The sequence below is a fragment of the Cryptotermes secundus genome, unplaced genomic scaffold, assembly GCF_002891405.2.
Source record: "Cryptotermes secundus unplaced genomic scaffold, Csec_1.0 scaffold653, whole genome shotgun sequence".
Lineage (NCBI taxonomy): Eukaryota > Metazoa > Arthropoda > Insecta > Blattodea > Kalotermitidae > Cryptotermes > Cryptotermes secundus.
The window spans coordinates 433829-449977 of NW_019736406.1; the positions used below are offsets into that span (position 1 = coordinate 433829).

The following is a 16149-nucleotide window of genomic DNA, read 5'->3' on the forward strand; positions in this document are numbered from 1 at the left end:
ACTGTGCAGCCTCTTGCCACAAGGCGAATTCGAATTTTTCTGACGAATCCGCAAGCCTGATGGCCGATAACGTTTGTAATGAAAGAAAGTAATTAACTTGTAGACAGCTTTACGGTATAATGTTACACATCGAGCAGTGTGGGAGTTTATTTATGATTTGTCAGCAGTATGCGGCAGTTATCAGCTCCATTAGTCATTTGTCCTGTTACGGTTAAAGTGCAGTGTGGTACGTCATGGTCTGTAAATTTAGAGCAGCGTGTATTGCTGTATGACACCTGTGTGAAATACGGATCTGCTACAAAGTGTAGCCGAAAATTTCGGACAAAATTTCGTGATGAAACAGTTCCCAGCAGACAAACGATTCACAATTTGATGAGTAAACTTAGAAGAACGTTGGGACTCCTAACAGAGAAGAAACAAAAACATAAGCCCCGAGTCCTTACTGAGAAGTTATATGACATAGGGACTAGACTTGAACATACACCTAGAAAATCACTGAAACGCCTAGCTCAGGAGACTGGAGTGTCAAAGTCTAGTGCAGGAACAGCAACACAACTGTTGAAGCTTAGACCCTATAAAACAACGGTAATCCACGAACGTCTTGCAGCCGCGCGATCCAGCTAGCGGGGTTCGGTTTTGCAGTTGGTTTCTACAGTCTGTCGTCGAAGCTGAGATCCATCCGCATTTGACATTCTTTTCTGACGAAGCGTGGTTTTCCTTGCAGGTATACGTAAATACGCAAAATAATCGCTACTGGAGTTCACATCTAACCCACGAAGTCCAGCTCCATTTAGTAAAGGTTGGTGTCTGGTGTTCAGTAACTGCAAGGATTGTTGAACCTGTGTTTTTAACAACAAAAAATGCGGAATATATCTGCGTGTAGAGAGGGCAGCATTTTCAACATCTCATGTGATCTGTGAATTGTGACTACTTCATTCCGAACGTTATAGGCCGTCAGGCATGAAGCTTATTCATTGGCAAAGTTCGTATGCGCTTCGTGGCTAGCGGCGCCCCGTTGACAGTGAAGCGCAGAGGCGTGGGACCAGTAAACAAAATAAAAATCTTCCCTGTATACTGGAAGTCCTTGGCTTAGGAGACTTAAGCATGAAATAATTCGGTTCTGGGGCATCCATTGTAAGGAAACTAATCGCCCAGCTACAACCTGTATGGTAATTGCCTTGAACTGGGTATCAGAGCGAGCCAATGACAGGCTGTACATTCCACTCGACATACCGCACTAACAGCGCCTGCGCCACGGCTGCAGACCAAGTGCACCGTAGCGCATTGCACGGCCAACGAATGTCAGTCCCATCATTGCCCGCGGTCATTTTTTATGTAATCTGCAAGAGAACTTTCGACTGGTATCTCTCATTGCTGCCTGTTGCCTTTTGTATGACTACACCATACGTCTTCACGTCCATCAGCAGCAGAATAAAACATAGACACATCAAGCACGGAACATACAACTGACCGAGAGTGTCGAGTTTCAGATTCTCACAGTGGTCAATATGAAAAATTCCATTTTCTAGGATATAACGTCGTGTAGTCAGGTGAGAGTCAACCTGTGTTTCGGAGGAACATACCACCTCCATTTTCAAGGTTGAAGCTATAATTTCTGCTCGCTTCATGCTTGTTGCATGATTGGTTTATTCTTTGGTCTTCCCAAACACAGAACTGTTTATTGACTGATGATGATGGAGAACTGTATGCAGAGGGGAACGGTTGAACCTAATAGTGAAGAACAGCAGCCATGAGCCTCACAATTTGTACACTTCATCGAGGTTACTCTGCCACTAACGTGGGACGTGTTCGTTTCGAGTATCGGGCGCGACACCGGTGGTTTTCTTCAGTCCCCCCCACCAAGCAAATTCCGGGCTATGACCACGTCCTTTTAAATAAATACTCATCCTGCTATTCCAGACTACACCGTTTACGTGCTGACAGCATAGTAAAACAACCCACCAAAAAACAAAATATTATTATATTGATTAAATTAAGGTCACGGGAGCCGAGCGGTCTAAGGCATGTACTGTCTTCGCTCGCTTGGAAACCGGGATCGTGGGTTCGAATCCCGCTCAGGGCATGGATGTTTAGTTTGTGTGTGTGCGTTTTTCTGTGTTTGTGTACAGGTAGAGGCCTTGCGACGAGCTGATCACCCGCCCAAGGAGTCCTACCGAATGTGTAAGATCTAGAAAAACCGAAGTGAACGGAGGAGTTCATAGAGGTAGGCCTAAACGGCCTCCGTAGTCTAGGGTTAGTTCCCACCTCATGACTCGTGGTACGCGGGTTCAAACCCGGCGGAGGTCGTCGAATTTTTAAGGGCGGAAAATTTCAGGGAACAAGTCCTCCGGGAGGGACTTTAAGCCGTGTGTCCCGTGTCGTGGCTTTACGGCACATAAAAGAACCTCATATCTCCAAAGGAGGTCACTGGGCCAAATTCAAGGACGTTTCCCGCCCAACAAGTAGTCTCTAACACCTCTGATAGATGGGGGAAGCATTATAGATACCGCCAAGCCAGTAGAGGCCGAACTCGCTGGCTCGGTCGGGACTGATGGTACGCACCAATATCCGTAGGGTATAGAGACTGGTAGAATATCATAGACGGAAGCACAATGGACCAATACTGGTCTAAGTGCATGGGGAAACCCACCCTCTCCAATAACTAACTAACTAGAGGTAGGCCTAGGCCCACTGGGGCTATAGTGCCAAGAAAAAAAATTAGGCGGAAACGACAGCTGTGGTATGTACGGGACAGATAAGAAATGAGCAAAAAATTTTAGTTGAGAAAACTGAAGGAAAGAGACGACCTGAGATCTCTAGATGAAAATTGCAGAAAATATTGGAAGCATATCAAGTTAGCAGAATGTGATGAGGCCAGGAAATCAGTAGGCTTTTGTGAACACGGGAACGAATAATGCGAGTAGCGGAGCGACAATTCCCTTCTGAAGGACTGATTCATAGAGCTAGTCGGTTCCTCGGTTATTAACTCGCCGGTCACGGTAGCTGAGCGGTCTGAGGCATGTACTGTCTCCGCTCGCTCGGAAGCCGGGATCGTGGGTTCGAATCCCACACAAGGCATGGATGTTCGGTATGTGTATGCGTTTAATCTGTGTTTGTGTTGTCCTGTATTTAGGCAGAGAACTTGCGACGGGCTGATCACTCATGCAAGTCCTACCGTCTGTAAAATGACCAAAATGAAAAAAAACCAACCTCGACACCGAAAGGTATAAGAGGAGCGGATTAAGTAGGTAAGGTTATTAACGTCATTCCGCCATTACGATCTAAAATTAGTAATAATGCCCTGCTTCGAATTCAAAACACAGCGTTCATGGTTCGATGCCCGATATCCTTCGCAGCCCACCCAGCTTCCTATCACTATGGGTACCAGCGAGGACCGTTACCCCGGGGATTAAGAGGCCGGAGCGCGAAGCTGACCACTTCCCATCAAATTCCGAAGCCAAGAATGGTGGAGCAATACCTCCATTATCTCATACGTCTTCGAGTCGCTGTGCTTAATTAAACAGAGGAATAACTTCAACGTCACACATGTTTATATATTTATGAAATATCTGAATTAATGTTTGAATGAAGAAGCATACAACAATGAGCTTCAGCGAACAACACTGTAACATCTGACAGTACAACTTTTTGTTATAAAATACTTTACGGCGATCAATGTGACCCGAGAGAAATTATTCTTGTACAAACTGTTCAGACTTAACAAGTAATTCCTTAAACCAGGGCCTGTCAGAGCTCAATGCAACAAGCAGGATTATGCAACCTCGCCAACTCTCGCCTTTATGAGGACTTCCTATCCATTTACGTCATGCGAGTAAGTTTCAGAAACTGAGCCTGCGCCCCCATAAAGAGAAGCTGACCGTTAGACTTGCATTAATGTCTGCTACACATTGACCTAATCCTTCCAGCCGCACTATGGCCCTGGGGTTCACTCAGCCTCTAACAGAAATCAGTATCAGGAATTAATTAAAATAATTTTCCTGCGGAGTAAAGCGCGGCCGGCGCGTAAGGCTGACCTTACCGCCATCTTTGAGCCGATTGTCTAGATAATGTGGGATCTTCAACGTCTCACAACCCCATGGGCCTTCACGGCCTGGTACAGGGATAGCTTTACTTTTTTTTTTCACACATTTCCAGACAAGGTACGCACATCCATCTGAATTTGATTTAGGGAGACTCCATAGACATACTGCCGGAAGAAACCCCGAATTACGTAGCTGTGCAGAACCAGTACAGGCGCCCCTATTTATGCATACTGAGTACCTACTGACGCGCGGACTAAGGCATGAACTGTCTTCGCTCGCTCGAACGCTGGGATTGTCGGTTCGAATCCCACTCAAGGCATGAATATGTGTGTGTGTGCCTTTATTCTGTGTTTGTGCTGTTCTGTGTGTAGGACGGGCTGATCCCCCGTCCAAGGAGTTCTACCGACTGTGTAAGCGGTTTAGAAACTGAAAAATTAGCGAAGGTCCAACAGAGGACTCCGGAGGGAGGGAGGGAGGGAGGGACGGATGGACGGATGGATAGTGTGTCTAATTAAATTTCGAAAAAATGATAACGTAATAAATTATTTAGCGTCAAAAAGGCATCAACATTAAAGAAACGAGGCCTGATAATAGGAACCGCTCATATTTCTTAGGATTGGGCCTGTGTGTGGGCTCGTGCGAAGACGATGATAAATCTTCAAGATTTTGTTAAGATCTTTTCAGGTTGGTTATTTAACGACGCTGTCCGTATCTAGACCATACTGCGTCGGTGATTTGAGGATTAATGAATACGGTGTCTTGGTAGAATGAGTAACTGTCAGGAGAAACCGAAATACTGGAAGAACACATGCCACAGTGTCACTTTGTCCATCACAAACTCCACATAACTGACCTGGGATCGAAGCCGGACCGCTGCGGTACGATGTCGCCGACTGACAGCCCAAGCTATAGGCACGACCTCAGGCTTTATAAAAGGGAAGGAGCATACATGAATTTGTGACAATGCAATACGTTAAGGTAGAAAAAATAGAAAATTAAAGGAAAGGGGTTTGATACTATGGACTGGATTAATCTGGCTTAGGATAAGGCCAGTGTGGGGGATTCTTCTGAAGACGATAATGAACCTTCGGGTTTTATAAAATGCGAGAAATGTCTAGACTGGTAGACCAAAAGCTTCTGCTCCATGCAGTTAGTGCACACATCATTTCATTAACTTCATCATAAGCAGTCACTACTTCCACACTATTGTGGCATGTAGACCCGCTGCTAGGCAACGACAGCGAAATAAGCAACTATACAACAGCCGATGCTATGTAACGGCTCTGCAAACAAGAATGTTGCCAACAACAATTTCACCTCAACAAAGGAAAGGTATTTTCTATGCGATCCGTGCAGATATATTATAAACACGAAAAGCTTTTAGTTATGTTTGCGACGGTCAAGCATATGACCGTTGAAGTGAATAGACTGCTGTTATAGCAGGAGCTACTAATGACAGGGCATGATCTACTGTACTGCGCCTGGACTGACAGAGGCCTTGCATATGTGGTATAAACATACATTTAATAACATGTAAAATATAAATGTACATACTGACAACAGACTTATTACTGTTAAATGTGACTCTGGCAAACAAGACACGCGTCCTCTCGTCAGAGAGAGCGCCCCACATCTTTAAACCCGAAACTGTCTGATAGTAATAGAGATCTGATCCTAAGTCCCTGATGGGCGCTTTATTCCAAGACTGGCCGACTGGCCGACTGGCCGACTGGCCGACTGGCCAACTGACCGTCGGTTGTAAAATAACTCTGAACTTCAACATTGATTAATTCGCTCAGTTGGCTGGTGAGTGAGTCAGAGAACCACTGGGGTTCAGTCCTTGTGAGCTGTTGCTGTCAGAAGCTGGTACCTAAGACTAGGGACCGTTAGGGAACCCAGAGGAAGGGGAATCTTCGCCGTTGAAGCCGCTACCAAGCAACGGCTAGTGAAGAATATAACAGACTGAGACGACCTAGTGTGTCTCATTGTGATTTGTGAAGCGTGTAGAGGAGTGAGAGCAGAATCCTCACTTGTAGTTGCGAGTTGTAGAGTTCATTAAATCCGATTACCAATTCAAACCCCGTCTATAGTTACCAAAATCGTGACGCTACACATTCACGTGCATTCAAACAAATTCCGTTTAAACTGTGCGAGACAGTAAGACAGTCTAATAAGTGTTGCTGAGCCGCATTAACGAAAAACATTATCAACTCGAGGAAGTGCTCTTGTCTGTGGAGCATACGCGTGCCTTTACCCCTGAAGTTAAATTCAATTTCACATACCGCACTCGCCGGTACAAGCAAGAACTGAAACTTGGTACCCGACGTGGAGGTGTGCATTAGGTTAGATTTATTTAAGGCTCAATTGCAATTAGTCTCTTAGTTAATGTTTTGACATGCTGAGAATTTTCTGTGACGAAATTCGTATTACTTCACCAATCACAGGGGCAAGCAACCGAATACGTTTCTGAACTGAAAGTGTAACTCAAATAGTTTCATTTGATAATGCTGTACTCGCCGTACTTATCTGGGCGAAAATATGACGTCATACCTCAAAATGTGCGCACTTTGGTTTTTCGAAACAACGTCCGTTATCAAAACGCAACGTCGTTATAGAACTCAACTCAATATGGAAAAGATCCACCTTCACGTGCTATCCGACGTTGGTTAAAGCAGTCTGAAGAGACTGGTACTCTTCTACATGGTAAAGTTTCGTGAAATGCAGGAAGATACTGATCGAATCCAAGAAGCTTGGACATCTTACATGGCACGAAGGGCGCGAATGTTGAAGTTGTTTAGGATTCTTCAGTATTCATTTCACAGTATTAAAACTTTCTAAGTTACATTTTCATATTCCGTAAGCTGCTTTATTTTGTTGTTTGCGGTTGGAAAATTATGCCACGGAAATCTCGTATCGCGTGTGAACCCGATATTTCGTGATTAAAATGAACTGACCTTAATTAAAACAAATTAATTAACATCCAAATACTTTCTTTATGGTCGTCGTCCTCTCTTCTCACGCCGTCTCATCCACAGCAATATTATGACAGAATCACGAAAATGAGGAAACGGACCTAGTGGAGGGGTAGGCCCCCTCCAAAATTGAAAAAGACTTCAAGCAGAGGAGCCTGTAAAGTAGAAGTACCGGCCTCCCCAAAGAGAGTGAATGTGCGATGGCACGTTAGCAGGAAACCGCTCGAGACGAGCTGGTCTTAAAGAGGGAGCGGACGAGAAGAAAAAGGAACGGGGATGTACCGTTAGGCTGTTCGAGACGAATAACCTTTAGAAAGGAGCAGTGTGACGTGGATGGCGCAACAGGAAATAGGGGTCACGTCAACTCTGCGGTCTCGCTAGTGACGTCACATACTATCAATCCTTCCATCATTACGCAACGCTCGGTAAACACCCCCTCCCCGCGGTGACGTAACAGCATTGGAGCGCTGCCGCTGCTACGGTAACAGGCCAGTTAACACTCCGCCCCCCTCCCCGCGGTGACGTAACAGCACTTCCCACTGCGACGTAACACGGGACACCACTGTTGACAAAGGCAACAGAGAACGGTATAAAAAGCCGGCTGAGCAGTATGTGACGAGAGTATGTGATCAGGAGCGACACAGTGTGGATCGTGAAGTCGCCGAGCCAGTTTTAATCTAGCAGTCGCCGAGTCGGGTTGTATCGAGTGCATGGCACTGACTACAGGAGAAGTATTTGCGATACTGCCGATGGCAGTAGTTGGGAAATTATGTAGTTGTGAGAGCGAGTGTTCAATAAATTCACTATATCAAATAAGGCGTGAAGTTACTTGTCGCGTGTCACACACCCAAAACGTGACAGTATTATTATCTGACAATGCGAAAGTCCACGAAACTAAAAATTACAATCACACATTAAGTCGAACGAACACGCCCACTTGAGATGATGTGTACAACTAATCAAACATTGGTTTCCCCAGTGTGGGCCTGCTGATCTGGAAACCAACTGCCTGTTTGAAATCGGTGACGTTTCTTGGAAGTTGCGGTTGCGTTGCCGTTGCCAGTTTCTTCGTTGTGCCCTCGCCCTAAGAATCCTGGGAAGACACACTGCACGCCACACTCAAGCCTTGAGCGCGTTAAGGGGAGTATCATGGGCTGCATGGAGATTTTCCATCATAGATATAAGATTATTACGAAGAGTTCACATAACCTGTAAGATGAAACTACGCCACGTCTGAGAAAGAAGCCTTAACATGCGAGGGTTTGCAAGCAACCACTCACAGAAATGATGTTTGTCGCAGTGTTAGTAACATGAACTTTGTATGGGAACAACTGCAATGTCTTCACTGCTTTGTGACACTACAGTATGGCATTACAGTTTGTTGTGCAAGTTTCCGCAATGATTCAGTTTCTCACTATCAAGTCCTCTTTGTAACAACAGCCGACCGGAGAACACGGTTCAGTATGTTCACATTTCCTGTTTCCTCAACTGTTTCACAGACTTCAATATCATAGATTTTGCTTGCGCTGACATCCAGAACGGTGGCCGTAATCATTCTGGGTTGATGTAAAGGATTCTGTTTTGAGATAACACTCCACCAAGAACACAAGGCTGTCTACAGTGAACGCCGTGTTGATTACTGCGCAGTAGTCAAGATGGTGGCCGTGCTTGAACAGTGTAGTACCAAAGAGCAGCGTTGTTATGCGTTTTCTGTGGGTAAAAGGACTCAGTACAAAGAAACGTTTCCTGTTTACATTGGGAATTGTCTGCCGCGGAAAGCGGTTCACAACTGGATACAGGAATTCTCTCAAGGATGTTCGAAATTTGCAGATGACGCCCGATCAGGTGCGGAAGTGGCTGCGACAACGGTCAAAAGCGTTTCGACAAAGTGGTAAAGCAATGGGAGAAGTGTATCAATGTTCGTGGAGGATATGTCGAGAAATAAATGTTTTTTCCAGGTTCTAATATCACATGTTTTACGTTTTATATCCATTTGTGACCTATTTACTAACTCTCCCTCGCAAATAGAACAGAAATGAGCGCAAGATCATGAGGTGCGTAATGATACTCACAGTTGAGGACGTGCTCCTCCGCTGCGACCTGCTTGAAATGGCGGTGGAACTTCTTCTGACGGGACTTACTGGAACCAGGTTGCTGTTCGGGCGACGGGGGCCCTGCGGGTGTGACCAGAGGGTCAGTAGCAGGCTGGGGACGGGCCTGTGTCATCACCGGGACGCTGACACTCAGCTGCTTCAGCGCTTGCCTGAAAATTGGACAGGTTATTCTACACACAGTTTGTGTATGTTCCCTACAGACCATGCTACTGTCTGTTGTGGACAGCCGCCGTACACATTATTTTATTTACAATTTATTCGACGACCGTGACAGCAACACAGCGCCGAATGATTCGATTACAGTAAATAATGAACTGGAAATGATATGTAAGGAAGCGGCTGTGGCCTGATAGAAAATATTATCCTGGAATCTGCCTGGAGGAACTGAGGAAAATCATCAAAAGCCTGTGCCCGGGCCTTGATTCGAACGTGACACCTAATGAATGCACATCAAAGGCGTTGTTGCCTGAACCAACTCGATTTGCTTAAATTCCACCGTTGGCAGGCTAATCAAGTACACTATTATGCTAAATGGTTTGGTAGTGTCCCTCCCACCTCAGACGTTTGCACGGCCCTCAAGTTTTTTTATCGCTTAGTGAGGGGGTGGAGTCCAGTTGGGTCCACTCGGCACGGCGGCCACTGACTGGCCTATTATACGTGCCCCGGGTGATTATGATGGAGAGTTTGGTGGAATAAAGATTGGTAGGGGAAACCGAAGTACTCGGAGAAAACTCGCCCCAGCGCCACTCTGTCCACCATAAATCCCACTTGACAAGACGCCGGGATCGAACCCGGACCGCCGAGGTGGGAAGCCAGCGACTAACCGCTTGAGCTATGGCGCGGCCTTCGGCCCTTATGTTAGTAACACTGACTGTACGAAAATGAAACTTGCGGCATGGCTATGTGTATGTGCGTGTGTGTGCTGTGTGTGAGGGTTACTTTACAACCCTGTCAGTAGCTGGTCTAGGATGATGGTTGAATGATGAACTGCAAAGGATCTAAACGGATGACAGTTCTCCAGTCGAGGTACTATCTTAGTATAAGAACAGAGGGACTGAGAAAGAACACGATAAACCTGTCACGAAGGCCAGTGTCCTGAAGAGAATCGAACCGAGCACTTACCGAGTAGCAGTGAAGAGCGTTACTGCTACTGCTGCCCCAACCCATTCAACTTTGTGGCATGACGTTCACACCAAGTTTCATAAAAACCTGTCAAGAGGTTCAATGTTTATTATCGGATAAAGACAATATCGCCCCATGCAGGGGAAATGGGATAAACATAATTCGTTGTTGCTTTTCAAAATAAACTTAACTGATGCAGGAGTGCTGTAATGTAAACAACTGAAAAACACGTATATACCTTGCCGGGGGGTGGGGGGGGAGCACTTACAGTAATACGTCAGCAGGAACCGAAGGCCACAAGTTACCCTGGATTAACGGGTTCCACCGCACAGAACATCACAACTTCAGCTCAACCCGAGACTTCGCTGTCACCCAGCGCCGCTTAGCAGGATCCCGAGTAAATAATGGCTGGGCTTCCAGGCGCGTGAATGTTTCGACATTTCATCACCTGAGGAATGGAAATTTTTGTCTCCAATTTTGGTAGAAAATCAGACTACGCATGTTTTTCGCTTCCCCCACATTGTGTTGCACTGCCTCAAAGTAATTTCACGAGTTTACCTTACTTACACGCGTGAGGGGTGCCAAGCGGTTGCGTAGTTGGTTGAGGCACTACGCTACAAGTCGGAAGGTAGCGGGTTCGATTCCCGATGAGGTCACTGGTTTTTTTTTTCAATTGCCCTAATCCTTCCAGTCGCACTATGACCTTGGAGTCGACTCAGCCTCTAACAGATGTGAGTACCAGGAGTCTTCCTGGGAGGTTAAGGGTGGCCTGACGACGCGTAAGGCTGACAACCTCAGCGCCAACTGTGAGCTGACTGTCTAGAAAATGTGGAAACCTCGACATCTCAGAACCCTACCGGCTTCCATGGCCTGTTACAGGGATAGCTTCACCTCTTTTAGAAGCGTGACATTTCAGAATATGTTTTCTTTTATAAGTTTCATTTAAACAGCAACAGATCTCACCTTCCCGAGAACTGGTGCTGATGGACAACACATTTCAACGCGCAGGTTATGATCTGTGATACTCTGCTGATAAATGTAATCTTCCAAAAGTGGCTAACCTCAAGTGTAGCTACAACAGGTTTTCCTAAACAAGTCACGTGTTTTAAGATTAAAAGAAATTTCACGAGTGGAATTTGTTTCCTTGCGAAGCATAAGAAGTGTACGGAACTAAACCTTCACTCTAAGCTTTGGGAAAATAACCACACAGTATGCTGGTTATACATTTCTGCAAGCAACTGCCAAGCTTTTGAATATACAAACGTTATCGGCCGTCAGGCATACTGATTCATCGGCAAAATTCGCATGCGCCTCACAGCAAGCGGCGCACCGGCCGCCGTGAAGCGCAGAGCAGTGTCCCGGTCCACACACTAACTCCCCCCCCGTATTTGGCCTAGGTTTGATTAAACTTGTGGTACACGTGTTTGTATATTCTATGGGAATAATTTTTTTTTCAGACTGTAAATCACTTTTGCGCCGCTTCGTTCCATGGCTTACATTCACTCATGATCCACGTCCATTAATGATGATTCTTCAGTTGTTCCGATGTGCTGACGGATCTGCTTCTCGACCACGTTTCCCACGACCTTAAGCCGACATTCGAATCCTTCCATCCATTCGTACACTTCCGTCCGGGTTATACAGCTACCGAAATACAGAACTCTCATTCTTCCGTGCACTGACTTTGTTTCAGTTACATCGGACAATTTTAAAATACAAACAACAACAAAGATAAGAGTTGCGGCCTTCTAGGTCTAAATCATGCAACATCAAACGCAGTAAATAACTGACATCCGCGTTAAATAACTGACAAATTTTAAATACTGTCACGTGTATAGCAATTGCTAGGCAACGGCTCCGTAAACAAGTTCCCGCAGTACACACGCTTCAACGATAGAGAGGCTGCTTCATATGTGGTCCAAGCCGCGACTGTTTCCATGCAATGGTGTGGTAAACGCGCCTAAAACAATATGGGACAATAGAAGACGGTGATTTCCGTGGGGTCCGTGGAAAGTGGTTATACAGGAGGATTCAGCTGAGCATCATAGAGTGCAGAGTCGCGTTTCGAGACGCCAACCTGGGAGCAGAGGAACTGAATTGAGTTGGCAGTTGCAGAACAATGGCAAGAAAGGTGAAAAGATTTCATGTGTGATTTGCAGTGACAGTGACACTGTTATAAATCCGTTGCCAGGATACGACTAGTGAACACTGAGAATCCTAGTGCGTGTGTAACGGTGAACTGTAATGCGTATAGATCAACGATAGCGCTGTATTGCCTGTAGTCCCGAGCTGTGAATGTATAAAGTGTAGCCGACCACCGAGGTACAGATGCCAGGACTATCACTCGAGATGAGACCTTTTTTTTTTTTGCCACTGGGGTGGGACTAAGTCCCTTGTACTGCGGCCACTTCTGGCGTATTGTACCAGCCCCAGATGATAGGTGAGGGTGATTGTGGAGCAATTGGTGGAATGAAGATCGGCAGGAGAAACCTAAGTACTTGGAGAAAACCTGCCCCAGCGCCACTTTGTCCACCACAAATCCCACTTGACCAGACCCAGGATCGAACCCGGGGCGCCGCGGTGGGAAGCCAGCGACTAACTGCTTGAGCTGTGGCGCGGCCTGAGATGAGACCTTTGTCCCGGGGATACGGGTGTTTCGGATACAGGGATGGGAACACTCTTCGGGGTTAATGAATTTCGGGGTCTCCAGAACCAACACCATGTATTGCCGCTTTAAATTAAAATGCGTACAGTGATTATCAATCTTTACATTAGTCCTCCCTCAAGCTCGTCCTTACTCATTACTTATATTCATATTAATTCATTCCCAGCTCGCTGGCCATACACACTACTCGCTACCCTTCCTGTAAATCACTTCTCTGTTCCCTGTCTATAATCGAACGGTCCTTCGCCACTCTCTGTGACTGACTGACTGACTCTTTTCACTCACCCTCGGGTTGCTCCCAGCCACAAGTTCCCCAGTGGTCATTAATGGGGGGGGGGGGGAACAAGAGAGAGCCAAGGGTCAAGCCAGGCGCCAGTGCCACTTCTGTTTTCCGGGATGTCTATGTAAAACCTTCTCATATCTCCAAGGCACACGAGCAGGCAATTCAAGACCCCTTTTGGCAGGTCTCACGCAATGTCAATCATGGTTTTATCACTCAAAATACCTGCCTATCACGACGGAAAATAACACTAAGAGCAAACTGGAGAGGTTAATGACAATAGTGGCACCATAAGCCTAAGGAAGACTATGTTGAATTAAAACTAGAGGGTCACAGGATGGTACCTCGCCGTAGGAGCGCCTATCAGGGTGTGAAAACAATGCATAAACTGGTCATAACCACAATTAAATAATTTTCAGGGAGGGAAGTACGGTTACATAAGTGCAATAAATCCCATCATCCAATCAAAAACGTCTACAGACACTAATACACGTGACAATATTGTCGGTGTTAAGTAACAAGACATGGGATTTGGACTGGTGATTGAATTTATTGGACTCATAACAGTTTCGCTAGTTTACGCACTTCACACTTCGCTTCAGGACGCAGTCTTCGCCAGTCCGGGTCCCAATGCTGTAGATCCTTCGGCTTCCTTGTTCACGTCCTTGCTGGCTGGCGACTGTCGTGCGAATTGTGAAGGCAACAAGCAGAGGTCATACAAAACTATGATAACGAAAACGTTCGCGACATCGGAAAAGGCGAAGCCCGACACTCGACTCGGCAAGTGGAAGTTACACTATGGTAGACGGTCAGTCGGCCGGTCAGTCTTGGTGTGAAGCCCCTTCTGGGGCCCAAGGCCAGATCTTTGTTACTGTCAGACAGCTGCGGTCTTGTCAATATGGTGCACCCTCTCTGACGAGAGGACGGGTCTATCACTTGTCGCGGTCACAGTCAGCAGAACATGCCATCTGTATTTACAATGTTACTTGTCGGGATTTTACAGTCATTTATCAACAGCCCAGGGGTCTGTGAACTCTAGCAGCCATTTTGCTTCATGAGTTTTAATACAACTTTTGTGACGGCCATTATTGTGCCTTCTTCTGACCCGGACCCATTGATCTCTGTCGTGATGCCGTTGCGACTACTGTGAAAATTCAGCTCAGGGGGGAACTGTTTACATCAGGAGCCTGAACTTGTTGGTTGTGCCTCAAGGGAGGGCGTGCAATCATTTCTCCCACTGTGACGGGGTAGCTTGGGGGGGGGAACAAAGAACATCTCTTCCAACAGTGCCTCTATTGTGGCGTTCGTACACTTTGCGAGGGTCACGTGATTCGGCTACTGCAGAAACGTGCTTACAGAGCCGTTCCCTAGCAACGACCGTCTCTCTGGCTCCACAATCCTAGCTTTCAGTGGATTTATCACAACAGTTAGGGCTATGGCAAAGGCTACGATCGCTACAGTGATACAGCTTAAAATTAAACTGCGTAAATCCTAATCCACTAACCGAGCCATTAACATAGGGACGAGGGATAAAATGGTCTGTCGAGATGAAGTTTCTACGTAAAGCACAAGGCTGCACAAAGCTGAATGGAATTCGTAAATAGCTAACGCCATGGAGCTGAGGTCTCCTTGAAAAGCTAATGGTCGCTCAGCTTCTCCAGAATTTCCCAATATTTTATGGCAACTGAAGAGTCATTAACGTGTCTACAAAAGAGCCCTCCACTGGTCCCTATCCTTAGCCAGATCAATCCAATCCATACCACCCCATACTATCTCTCTAAAATCCATCTTAATACTATCTACACACCTATGTCTTGATCTTCCTATTGGTTCTTTCTTTCTAATTTTACCACCAATATCGTATATGCATTCTTCTTCGCCCCATTCGTGCTACATGCCCTGCCAATCTCACCCACCATAACAAACAACAGGTAAAATTACGAAGATTAATATCTTCTGGATGGACGTTCACTGACGTTTCGGAGGACAGATTCTGTTGCTTTCTTGTCTTACTCGATCCTGAAGATGCAGGCGATGTTACTACGAAACGGTGAACCACCTCCGAAATGCATGGCGTTACATACAAAAAGTCGCCGCTGCGAGAAATTCAGAATCGAACGCACGCTAAAGCATTGCTCACCGGAAGCCAATACTTGGAAAATCCACTGCAGCGGCCACGAGTGCTTCCCCTCCCGCAGGTAACTTAACGACGCTCTCAGAATCGAAACTACATGGCGTCGCATGATGATGCCGTAACTAATGAATGATGAATTTGAAAGGATCTGGAATGATGCGATCGTGTCCTACTCGAGGTACTATCAAATATTTACCTGGAGGGACTGAGGGAAGCCACGAAAACCCTCAGTCAGTACAGCCTGTGTCCACGCCAAGATTCGAACCAAGCAACTATCGAATGCAAGTTTGTTTTACCTCTAGATCCTGTTCAGTGGCTCCAGTTTTCTGGTTCGAAGCACATAAACGCCTTTACACCTCTGCGGCCGATGAAGTTACCTTCAGGAGCCAACCTGTTGTTGCCTCAAAGATACGCACGCACAGTGAAGTTGAAATCAACTCCTAGAACTTCGTAACTCGGCTACCCGGTGTCATCAGGCGAGATATGTCACGCCATATTGATTCTGCGCTGTGTGACACGCGACCTTTGGGCCGATACACACGCATTATGTAGCACCGTAACGTTCAATTTCCTATCATTTAAAATTATGTTAAGCTGATTAGGTCTTACAAACCCAGAACTGTCTCGGAACATAAAGTTTACAGAGAAGATGTGTAAGAGCGACAAACGCAGAGGGAAGTTATTTACCTTGGTTGACCGTTTCACGGCGCTGAGCTTCACAAGGACCGGTGCACGGCCGATGAATCAGTATGTTTTATGGCTGATAACGTTTGGAATCACAGCAACAGAGAGACAATTCATAATTTGGTGAATAAACTT

The 16149-nt window shown here is 46.1% G+C and overlaps 1 protein-coding gene across 5 annotated transcripts in view; it reads right to left on the reverse strand.

The window, feature by feature from the left end:
* The window catches only part of LOC111869901 (GRAM domain-containing protein 2B), a 246535-nt gene that overhangs the window by 30797 nt on the left and 199589 nt on the right, over positions 1 to 16149 (reverse strand). For all 5 annotated transcript variants that reach the window (XM_033753590.1, XM_033753591.1, XM_023861767.2 and 2 more), the window contains one exon: positions 9088 to 9278. In XM_033753590.1, coding sequence (XP_033609481.1) covers positions 9088 to 9278 — 191 coding nt within the window. The remainder of the gene's footprint in view (positions 1 to 9087; positions 9279 to 16149) is intronic.